This window comes from Meles meles, chromosome 2, assembly GCF_922984935.1.
Source record: "Meles meles chromosome 2, mMelMel3.1 paternal haplotype, whole genome shotgun sequence".
Lineage (NCBI taxonomy): Eukaryota > Metazoa > Chordata > Mammalia > Carnivora > Mustelidae > Meles > Meles meles.
The window spans coordinates 163543442-163554961 of NC_060067.1; the positions used below are offsets into that span (position 1 = coordinate 163543442).

General features: G+C 45.0%; 1 protein-coding gene across 1 annotated transcript; it reads left to right on the top strand.

Moving 5' to 3' along the window:
• The first annotated feature begins 1863 nt into the window (after positions 1–1863).
• On the top strand, positions 1864–6355 carry NEFL (neurofilament light chain). Its single transcript, XM_045998254.1, has 4 exons — positions 1864–3077; positions 4127–4251; positions 4704–5023; positions 5789–6355. Exons 1-4 carry the CDS (start codon positions 2031–2033, stop codon positions 5929–5931), a joined length of 1635 nt encoding a protein of 544 aa, XP_045854210.1. The 5' UTR covers positions 1864–2030; the 3' UTR covers positions 5932–6355.
• Positions 6356–11520: the final 5165 nt, after the last annotated feature.

Consider the following 11520-nt stretch of genomic DNA (forward strand, 5'->3'; position numbering starts at 1 on the left):
CCCCCTCTCTCTCCCCAGAGAAGCTTTTCCCACTGTTGGATCACCTATGAGTATGAAGGCCAAGGTCTGTGGGCTATAGAAAGTCATCAGAATAAGGGTCCTAACATATCTGCTAGAGCCAAGCCAAACCCCAGAGAGCCTAAGGGCTCAGCCTTTAAATCTAGAATGATTGATGTGGATGAACCTCTTGGTAGATTAAATTACAAACGATCCTGTTTCTAAAGTTACATTGTTTGAGACTATGTTGTTTAGAAGCCCCATGCAAGTTCTCTAATGCAGTCTTTCTCTCTACCACCAAGGGCATGGGGTATCAGAAACGCAGGGTTTTTTTTTTCTTTTTTTTTTGAACTGCAAAGAACCCCAAAGGTTAAGCCTCATCCAACACTCCTGGCGGGCGAGGAGCGCAGTACTTACGGGAGCAACTGTGTGGTACCGGCTCCAAGCACTTCACCGTCTCAGCCTCACGGGGAAAGCGGCGCCGGCGTTTCTGTTGGAAAACTGGTGGCATAGTTTCCCTTAGTTTGCTATTAAAAAAATTAGTAAGTTGTACGTCAAAGTCTCGCCTTAAACAAATTAAGCAGAAACTAAGTGCTTGTGTAGAAAAATCTTAGTTATCCCGTGGAAATCTCTGTAATCCAGGAAACCAGGACTCCCCAGCATCATGTGTGTGAAATGTTCTGCAAACCTCAGGGTGCTACCAATGTGCATCACGGCGTGCACAGTTTCGGGTATCGGGTGTTTCCTAAAGAAAATCCATGGATGTCTGACTGTATCTGTAACCTGATTATTAGAGTGAACCGGGGAGAAGAATCACGCGGCTATTCGCTGTCCGCTCCAGAAAGAGAAGTCTCGGATCTGAGTTCTCTTCCCGGGAGACCGCCCTCGGCACTCTCCCGGCTGGCAGCAGCCGCTTCCCTCAGACAATCAGCCACCTGCCTGGTTTGTAGAAATCATCAGGTTGGATGCTACAAGATGTCAGAAGAGGGAAAGGGGCTTTTAGTGTGTCGGAGTTGGTGGTGTCCAAGCAGGAATTTAGTTGAATGAAGACGACACAGGCAGCGTGGGTCAGTCTGGAGGACCCGGCTCGCGGCTGCCTTTGCAAGGCGGTTCCCACCCCCGCCCTTCCCCGGGTTAGTTTCAAACTCATTCTTGGCTCTCCCGCGCACCCTCACCTACATGCCTCAACATGCTAAAAACATCCGCGGCTTCATTCTCCAGAAAGAAATGGTAAAATCTAGGAACACTGAAAGGCTTATATTAACTGCTCTAAGGGTTTAGAAATGCAAAAACCAACACCTGCAGTGCCGCAGTTTCCTGTGTGTGAGTGCGCAGAAGCAGCTCATTAAAGAAAAAAGAAAAATCACTACAAGAAAAGGTGCCAGGAACACTTAAAGAAAGTGCCAGAAACAGCTATAACGAAATATAAAACTTCCCTCCCATATAGGCCTTATACACGCAAGGTTAAACTTTTCACTTTAATTTCGAAAGCCCTAGAGGCACTGCCTTGGCACCTTAAACCCCAACGGGGATGCTGGCAGAGGCCCTGCGTGAGGAAGGGGCGAGTTTGGGGGGAGAGCGTCTCCGAGGTACCAGGGATACAGAAATCGAAGGTGCCAGTTATTGGGGACACGGCGTCCGCGTGGTACGGGGTCAAGGGAGTAGCTATGATGTGGGGGGAGGGCTGGGGAAGGAAATGACTGAGGGGTAAGGGGTCGCAGGGAAAAATCCGGGCCTCGGAGACAAGTGGAAAGGACGAGCGCAGCAGCACCGGAGCTGCTCGTCCCTCGCCCCCGCCTTCCCTTTTGCGCAGAATCCTCCCCTTGGCTGCAGCAGCGCGCTGCCCCCACTGGCCCGGCGCGCCGTGATCGATCGCAGGCTGCGTCAGAATGCTCCCCGCGTATAAATAGGGGTGGCAGGACCGCGCCGAGCCGCACACAGCCATCCACCTTCCCCTCTCCCTCTCTCCCTCGTTCTTCTCTCTCTGTAGGCCCCCATCTCCGCTGCGAGCCAGAGGGGCTCGGACCGCCACCATGAGTTCCTTCAGCTACGAGCCGTACTACTCGACCTCCTACAAGCGGCGCTACGTGGAGACGCCCCGGGTGCACATCTCCAGCGTGCGCAGCGGCTACAGCACCGGGCGCTCCGCTTACTCCAGCTACTCCGCGCCGGTCTCCTCCTCGCTGTCCGTGCGCCGAAGCTACTCCTCCAGCTCCAGCTCCTTGATGCCCAGTCTCGAGAACCTCGACCTGAGCCAGGTAGCCGCCATCAGCAACGACCTTAAGTCGATCCGCACCCAGGAGAAGGCGCAGCTGCAGGACCTCAACGACCGCTTCGCCAGCTTCATCGAGCGCGTGCACGAGCTGGAGCAGCAGAACAAGGTGCTGGAAGCCGAGCTGCTGGTGCTGCGCCAGAAGCACTCCGAGCCCTCCCGCTTCCGGGCGCTGTACGAGCAGGAGATCCGCGACCTGCGCCTAGCGGCGGAAGACGCCACCAACGAGAAGCAGGCGCTCCAGGGCGAGCGCGAAGGGCTGGAGGAGACTTTGCGCAACCTGCAGGCGCGCTATGAAGAGGAGGTGCTGAGCCGCGAGGACGCCGAGGGCCGCCTGATGGAGGCGCGCAAAGGAGCCGACGAGGCCGCTCTCGCCCGCGCCGAGCTCGAAAAACGCATCGACAGCCTGATGGACGAAATCGCCTTTCTGAAGAAAGTGCACGAAGAGGAGATCGCCGAGCTGCAGGCGCAGATCCAGTACGCTCAGATCTCCGTGGAGATGGACGTGTCCTCCAAGCCCGACCTCTCCGCCGCGCTCAAGGACATCCGTGCTCAGTACGAGAAGCTGGCTGCCAAGAACATGCAGAACGCCGAAGAGTGGTTCAAGAGCCGCTTCACCGTGCTGACCGAGAGCGCCGCCAAGAACACCGACGCGGTGCGCGCCGCCAAGGACGAGGTGTCCGAGAGCCGCCGCCTGCTCAAGGCCAAGACTCTGGAGATCGAAGCATGCCGGGGCATGAACGAAGCGCTGGAGAAGCAGCTGCAGGAGCTGGAGGACAAGCAGAACGCCGATATCAGTGCTATGCAGGTAAAGCACCCAGCAAAACAGTGGGGGGCGGGGAGGGAGCTGCAGGAGCAAGTTGTGGGGGTGGAGTGGGGGAGGGTGGAGAGCTGAGGGCGCGCCCAGAAAGTGGAGGCCAGAGTTGGAGCATCCGCATGCAGCTATTAGGCAGTGGAACTTGGCTCCTCCGAGACCGGGTGGGAGGGGTGGGGCACTTGGAGGGCGGGGGTTGGGCCCCCACTGCAGTCTGAGGGGACGTGCTTGGTGCAGCAGGATCTAGCTCCGCATTAAAGCTGCCCCGCCCTGCAGTGGTGGGGTGGGGTGGGTGAAGGGGTGGGAACTGGGCGTTGCCCCTGGCCTGTCTCCCTAATGTCCTTTATTAACAAGTCCTTTTGCAGTTCAGATTGGACCATCTGCTTAATTAATACAGCAGAGAGGTTCTGAAGGATACCCGTGACCCAGCATACTCAAGACTAGTTTTATCAACCACTCCTTGCCCTTAGGTAGACAGGAATGCTGTCAAAATTGTAGTAGGTGATGATGATGACAAGATGACATTTCTTTCTAAAGCTCTCCATTTTCTGGGGAGGAGAAAAAAAATAATACAATTACATAGAAAATATTTTGATACAATTATTGCTATTTTTAAATCTAAAAAATAATATAGGTACATACAATATTTTAGATACAATTATTAGTATTTTTTTAATCTAGCTACTTCCTACTCTTGTAGATGGAGTAATTTCTTGCACGTGACTTGGATAAAGTTAACTAATGACTATGCAACAGAGTATTTTGTAATCAATTAAAAACTTTTGCAGGTTTTTATGATCATTAGACTAGAAATTAAAAGAAAAAAATTTCTTCTCTCCATTTTTATTAGCTTTTTTTTGTTTAAAGCTGGATTTTTTTTTTTTTTTTTTCCGTAATACAAAGAAGGAGAGGTTAAAAAAGAGAGAAGGCTGTTGCTTTAGGGGAGATTTTATCGAAGGGGTGCTCTTTGGTGTTAAGTTGGTTAGGCCTTTGCAGCTGTACTACAGTTATGGCTGGATTTTTTTTCCCCTGTCCTCCAACAGGACACAATCAACAAATTAGAAAATGAATTGAGAACCACGAAGAGTGAAATGGCACGATACCTTAAAGAATACCAAGACCTCCTCAACGTGAAGATGGCTTTGGACATTGAGATTGCAGCTTACAGGTAAGGACAGAGTGGGTGGTAGGAGCCATTCAGGCTTAGGAAGAAAATCAGCTTTTATTTATATTGAGTCAGAAACCTTCAAGAATAGTCCTTTGAAATAATTGTTTGCTTTTTGGCTTTTTCTAAGAAGGCAAACATTTCTTAAAATGTTGAGAAGGTATTTAGACAAATGCAGAAGATGTGACTGTCGTGAAGAGTCATATTCTTAGTTTCTCATTATATTTTAAATCAAATAAGGCTATTTTAAGTTTGTTTTTCTGTCTTTTTGTTTTTGTTTTCCTGGTGCCAGGCACAATATCCCCAGTCATGAGGTTTTGATAATTCCCAGCCCTGTTCCTTTTCCTTTAGGGGTGGCATTAGGGAAGGAGGATGAGAGGTGGGCTCAAAGCAGACAAATTGTTCAACACACTTCCTGTGTTCCTCATTAACCCTATCCTCCTCTGCCTTCCCAGGAAACTCTTGGAAGGTGAGGAGACCCGACTCAGTTTCACCAGCGTTGGCAGCATAACCAGCGGCTACTCCCAGAGCTCTCAGGTCTTCGGCCGATCTGCCTATGGTGGGTTACAGACCAGCTCCTACTTGATGTCTGCCCGCTCCTTCCCATCTTACTACACCAGCCATGTCCAAGAGGAGCAGATCGAGGTGGAGGAGACCATTGAGGCTGCAAAGGCCGAGGAAGCCAAGGACGAACCCCCCTCTGAAGGAGAAGCTGAGGAGGAGGAGAAGGAGAAGGAAGAGGCTGCCGAAGAGGAAGGAGCTGAAGAGGAAGAAGGTATGGTAAAAAGGAAATTCCTACAAGGTCAAGTGCTGTCAGGGCATGGGTGTTTGCTAGGAGATGGCTAAGAGAAGTGAAGCCTTGCTTATGCCAAGGAACTTTTATTCATAGATGACTTGAGAATCTTTTTTTTTTTTTTTAAGATTTTATTTATTTATTTGACAGAGAGAGATCACAAGTAGACAGAGCAGCAGGCAGAGAGAGGAGGAAGCAGGCTCCCCACCAAGCAGAGAGTCCGATGCGGGGCTCGATCGATCCCAGGACCCCAGGATCATGACCTGAGCTGAAGGCAGAGGCATTAACCCACTGAGCCACCCAGGCGCCCCTGACTTTAAAGAATCTTAATCGATACCTTTAGTTGTTCCACAAAGCTTTCATTAGTACCCCCGTTTCTCAAATTGGCTGTCCCCTCTGCTTAGCTTGGTAGCTTTTTGAAGATAACATTTCAAAATATTCTCCTCTTGCTGTCTTTTTATTCTTATTAAACTTAAAAAAAAATCCATTTGACCTAGCAGTTGGTGGCCTTAAGAACAAAAATAGTCTTTTTTTAAAAAAAAATAATTGTTTGCTTTTTGGCTTTCTTCTGAGAATAAGGCATTGAGTTCAGTGGCCAGCATCATCAGTTGAATGAGTGTTGGGGATGGAGCTGAGAAGGTTGCGGGGAGCTTTCTGACAATGGGAGTTCCGCATAGACCTTAGCAGAAATGTTTGGAATGACTAACCCTGGATTTGGAGCTTGTACGTTTTCTTTTTATGTCAAAGCTGCCAAGGAAGAATCCGAAGAGGCAAAGGAGGAAGAGGAAGGAGGTGAAGGAGAAGAAGGAGAAGAAACCAAAGAAGCCGAGGTGGAGGAGAAAAAAGACGAAGGTGCTGGGGAGGAGCAAGCGACTAAAAAGAAAGATTGAGCCCCTCTGTCTTTAATCCTTCCAGGAAGAATTCTCCCGAAATCAGGTCAACCCCATCACCAACCAACCAGTTGAGTTGCAGATACTATATGAATTAAGAAGTCAATATATGTATAATTCAGAGATGATTTAGGTTGGACATTCAATGTTGTGCTATGACTTTCCTCCTTATGCAGAGCATCTGTCTGCTTGCAGAGTGGCTTCCTGGCTTGCTGCCAGCCTGTGCATGGTCCATGCTTATGAGTTCAGGATCTATGGCAATGTGAATAATTCAGATGTTTACAATAAAAAAATGAATAAATGAATTCCCTAATGTTAATGTTAAACTTCATGGTACAAATAGTCCTTTGAACCTTTGGTGGTTAGAAATTAAAGACCTCGAATCATGTGCAATAAATAGTAAATAAAGTTACACTGAATGACATTTCTTGCTGTGGTTGTTGACTTAATTAAAATATCTTAAAGTACCAATAGAAGCCAACTGGACTATCGACCTCCAATTTTTTTTTTAAGTCCCCAGTTTTAACAATTACAATGGATATTTTTCCCTCTAATTGGTAATTCTGAGGGATACCTTTAGGGCATGACCATTCATGAAATCTCTCCCCTCAAAAATTTTGCTGATAATAAACTTGAGTAAATGGGAGACTCTGGGATTCTTCTTTTATTAGCAATATACTCTGTCCCAATCAAAATACTATATAATGTTGGAATGGCTTTCTTGGAGGCAGCGGGTAATATGAAAAATACACCTTTCGTGGTAAATAGGTGACCTAATAATGCAATGTGGCCAGAATATGAATCCCACCCATCCGTTACTATAACCACATTATTTTAATATAGTCCAAATACCATGGGCAGAAGCGGAAACCCAAGCAATTGATATAATTAGAAGGAGTATCTTTCTTCCATGTGTAATTTCGGATGGAGGGAGTAAGAATATCAAAGATGATTTGCCGTTGCAAACATGTTGCCTACAATCCTGAGCTCATGTTGGTGTGTTAGTAGCTTGATTCTGTTGCCTCAAGTAAATGACATTTAATGCTACCCACTTTAAACTTTTTAAAAAACTACAGATAACAGATAATGAAATTGTTATCAGTCAGTAAAGGGAGGAGATTATATACCTGTATGTTGCATTGTTCTGCATGTCTTTATTGGGAAATATTTGGATTTCAGTGATAGCTCTAACTGGTTGGACATTGCATCAGCTACACTCCCCATTCATCCTCTCTGTTCACTGTGAAGTCATGAAAGCTCTTGCACTTGCACTTGGTGTGGAATGTAGGTGAAATTACTGATTATCCGCTGTTCTGCCTTTGTTCTTACACAATTGCTTTGTCAGCTGATTTTGTTCAACCTTTGTTCTTTAGACAACTTTCAAAAAAGTCAGTGAATTTAACCTGAGAGCAAAGTGGTGTCCATTTAAATTTATCTGATTCTTCGTACTACCTATTTCTAGCTAAATATATGTCACCACACAAATAGGTAAAGTCATTTATTTATCATGATGCTATGAGTTTGAACTATGAAGATTCTCAGTATATTGGCTTCTGTAAAGATGAGTCTCCTCAGAAACCAAGCTTTTCTTATTTATGTTCATTAAATATGGGATGCTACACCTGAGAAGTCTAAGATAGATATGAATTACATGTAAAAAAAGAAAAAGTAACTTTAGCCAAATGGAAATGGTTGGTTTCAGAACTACTTGAAGTAACAACACTGTACCATATTCTATCCTGTGTGCCATAATAAAATACTAAAAAAAACCCTAAACTAAACGGATTTGAAGTCTTTAAAAACATTTCCTTAAATTTGGGACCTAGCTCAGTACCTCTGTCCCTTCTGCCTCCCCCAAAACTCCAGTTCTGTTTCAGTATCCCCTCTCCCAGTTGATGACAGCACTCCCTAGTCAGCCAATTCTGCAAACCATGCTTGACATGACATCATGCTTCCCATTTCTTCTCCTCAGTCCCTCTGTTTTTTTTTTTTTCCAAGATTTTATTTATTTATTTGACAGACAGAGATCACAAGTAGGCAGAGAGTGAGAGGGAGAGAAGCAGGTTCCCTGCTGAGCAGAGAGACCGATGCGGGGCTCGATCCCAGGACCCTGAGATCATGACCTGAGCCGAAGGCAGAGGCTTTAACCCACTGAGCCACCCAAGTGCCCCTCACACTGTATTTTTAAATAGACTTTAAATAGGCAGACCAGCAGGCAGAGAGAGAGAGGAAAGCAGGTTCTCTGCTGAGCAGAGAACCAATGTGGGGCTCAATCCCAGGGCCCTGGGATCATGACCTGAGCCGAAGGCAAAGGCTTTTAACCCACTGAGCCACCCAGGTGCTCCCATCAGTCCCTCTGGTTTAATCTAACCCAAGTTTTACTGATTTTATTGTCTATATATCTTGAATCTATCATCCCCCACTTCTCCATTTACCCTGACACCACCCTAGGAACCTTCCAGTGTCTGTCTACTAGTGTCTGTCTTTGATCAGCACACTATAGTAAGCCATCCTTTAAAAAAGACATTTTGATTATGTCATCCCCTTGACTAAAACCCTCCAATAGTTCCCTATTTTTTAAAAAGATTATTTATTTATGAGAGAGAGCGAGCACAAGCAGAAGCACGGAGAGCAGCAGGCAGAGGGAGAGATAGGCAGGCTCCCCACTATGCAAGGAGGCTGATGGATATGGGACTTTGTCCCAGGACCCCGGTATCATGACCTGAGCTGAAGGCAGGCGTTCAATCGACTGAACTACCCAGGCACCCCAGTTTCCCATTTCTTTTAAGATAAAAATCAAAATCTTTAAACTGATCTTGAAGGATTGCATTGACCTGACTCCAACCTCCTTCTCTGATCTCATCTTCTCTGTATCCCCTTGTCCCATACTTCCCAAGCTTCAGTCACCCTGGCCCTCTGTTTTTTCACCTGTTACAAGAGTTTTGCTGATTTTTCCATCTGAAGCGCTCTTCTTTCCTTCCCTCATTCTTGCCCAGCTGAAGTTCAGTTGTCATTCCCTTGGGAAGCCTTTCCTACCTGGGCTAAATTTTACACACTTGTAATCAGCATCTGTGTCCAGGATCGTTTGATAAATGTCTGCATTCCCTGCTAGAGTTTGATCTTCAGAAGCATGGTAATCAGACTTCCTGCTCACCATTTCATCCCATGCATCTAGCATTGTTTCTACCATAGTAGAACACAAAGAAATAGTGAACTGAGAACTTCTTGATAGGTTAGAATGCCTAGAAGACCAAGAGTATTCCTTTAATCAGTCCCACTCCAAGTTCCAACACCTTGCGACCCAAGAATTTATTCTGGATTCTTGTGTTCTTCTTTTGGAGCCGTGGCCGTATATCCCCAACTCCAGCCTCAAATGTTTTAGCTGCATATAGGTTCAATGGTTGATGTGTCAGATCCTTTCTAGATTCGTGATTCAAAATTCCTGAAAAACATGTGAAAGTGTAGGCTAAGTGGGAAATATACATAGAATTATGATGTCCACACTAAAATCCATCACTTAAAGGGAATTGCCCAACTTAGTGTAAAGATTCATTCCTTGCATTAAGCCGGTAAGTAATCAATCTGATTACTTCTTTCTCCCCACATGGAGCTTTTAAGCTGCCAGAATAGTCATTGTGTCCCAGGCACTGATCTAAAGGCATTATATGTATTAACTCATCAATTCCTTTCTTATGTCAATATTCTCAGTCCTACGATTATCATGCCCATTATACAGATGAAAAACTACAAGTTGACCAAGGTCACACAGCTAGTTTGTGGAAGGGCTGGGATTCAGCCTCAGCTCTAAAGTCCATGCTCTTAACCAGTACATCATGCTGCCTTTCCTTGGCAGTCAGGTTGAGATGCATCTTTGTGGAATCAGAGCAGATCTTCACAGGTGTGTGTTGTGACAGTGGCCTGGGAATTTGCACACAATTATTGGAATTCTCACGATGCAATTCTTGTACCAGTCAAGGGGCGATGTCCCATTGTAGTTCCTTAGGATGCTCAAGCTTTTCTTTAATTTCTTTGATTATTTATGTCCATATCTTAATTCCTCTGCTTAACTGTAAGCTGTTGGAAGGCAGGAATTGGGTTTTATAAACAGAGATCAGTTTAAAGTTTATCTTTAACAATCATCAGCTTTCGGGGATGTTGGTTCTCAGGGTGTTATTCTTCTATTCAGTTATAGCTTTCCAGTTTTGTTCATATTTCACTGGCTCTATTGCTTTTTCTCTTTCTGTTCTTCCTCTTCTTCATCCTCCCTCCTCTTTCTTCTTTCATGTTTTCTTGATGTAAGCTATTCTAAATCATTTTGGGGAGTGGATAAAAGTTGACTAAATAAATAAATGTCTTGATTTCCTTCAACAACATCCAACAAAGTGCTTTGCATTTAGTGGGCATCTGAATAAATACTTCTAGAATGGCAAAGATTTAATGTTTATAAGAACTTTCCATAAATATGGCCAGGATGAAGAATTTCTTCTTTCTTTCTTGGAAACAATGTGAGATACCAGAATTGGTTCAGCCTCGGTTCATGTTTGAAAGAGGGTTCCTGTGGATAATTCGGAGTATTTTCCTCTTTGGAAAATGTCCAGCAGATTGGAGCACAGTGAATTACACAGACTATGCATGGGGCCCCTTTTCAGTTACAGTCTTCTAGAAAATTCCCAGTGAAGGTCTTATATGAGAGCTAGAAAGTCAAAAGGTAAAGCATCATGAGAAAAAGAAAATTTCAGCAGCCCAAGACCATAACTATTGGTAGCCTTTTAATCCTACTTCAATGTAGATAATTATTTGTAGGGAGGGTTTAAAAAATGTAACAACAGTATTCAAACAAACTTAAATGGAAAAAGTCATATTTTCTCCATTCAAACACCATTATTTTCATTGATATATTCTTCTTTAGTCCTTGCTTCTAATTATGCATATTTAGACATGGCATGTCCATTCATTTCACTCATATTAATCATGCGATAGGCTGTGTTCCATGTACAAGGAGTACGATGGACAATATCCCTGCTTTCAGGGACTATAGTGGGATATGTGTGTGCATAAATGGACAATAAACAAGTTAAATTGGTTAATAAGTAGGTGACACTGTATTTGGGCCAGGCAGGCAATGATCTGGGGAAATAGTGTTCAGGTAGGGGAACAGCAAGTGTAAAATCTTGGCTTGAACTGAGAAAAATGCCTTCAGCTCATTGCTGAGCACTATGATGAGACAAGAGAGTAAAAGACAGGATGGAAAGTAAAAGACAGAGCAAAGATTATATAGGGGCTTATAGACCAAGGAGTCTCAGTTTTATTCCTTGTGCAGTAAGAACATTCTGAAGGGGTTAAGCAGGGGAAGGTGGCATGATCTGATTGCTACTTCATGAGGACCAGTTTGACTCCTGCAGAGAGAATGGATTTTAGGAAAGCAAGAATCAAAGCACAGTGACTAACTAGACGGCCATTTTAGTCCAGATGAGAGAAGGTGGTATGATGACCCAGCAGAAGGCGCAGTAGTAGACATAGCATGATGCAGAATGACTTAGGAAATTCTTGAGGTAATATTTTAATGACAGAGTGAATGCATGGTGAGGG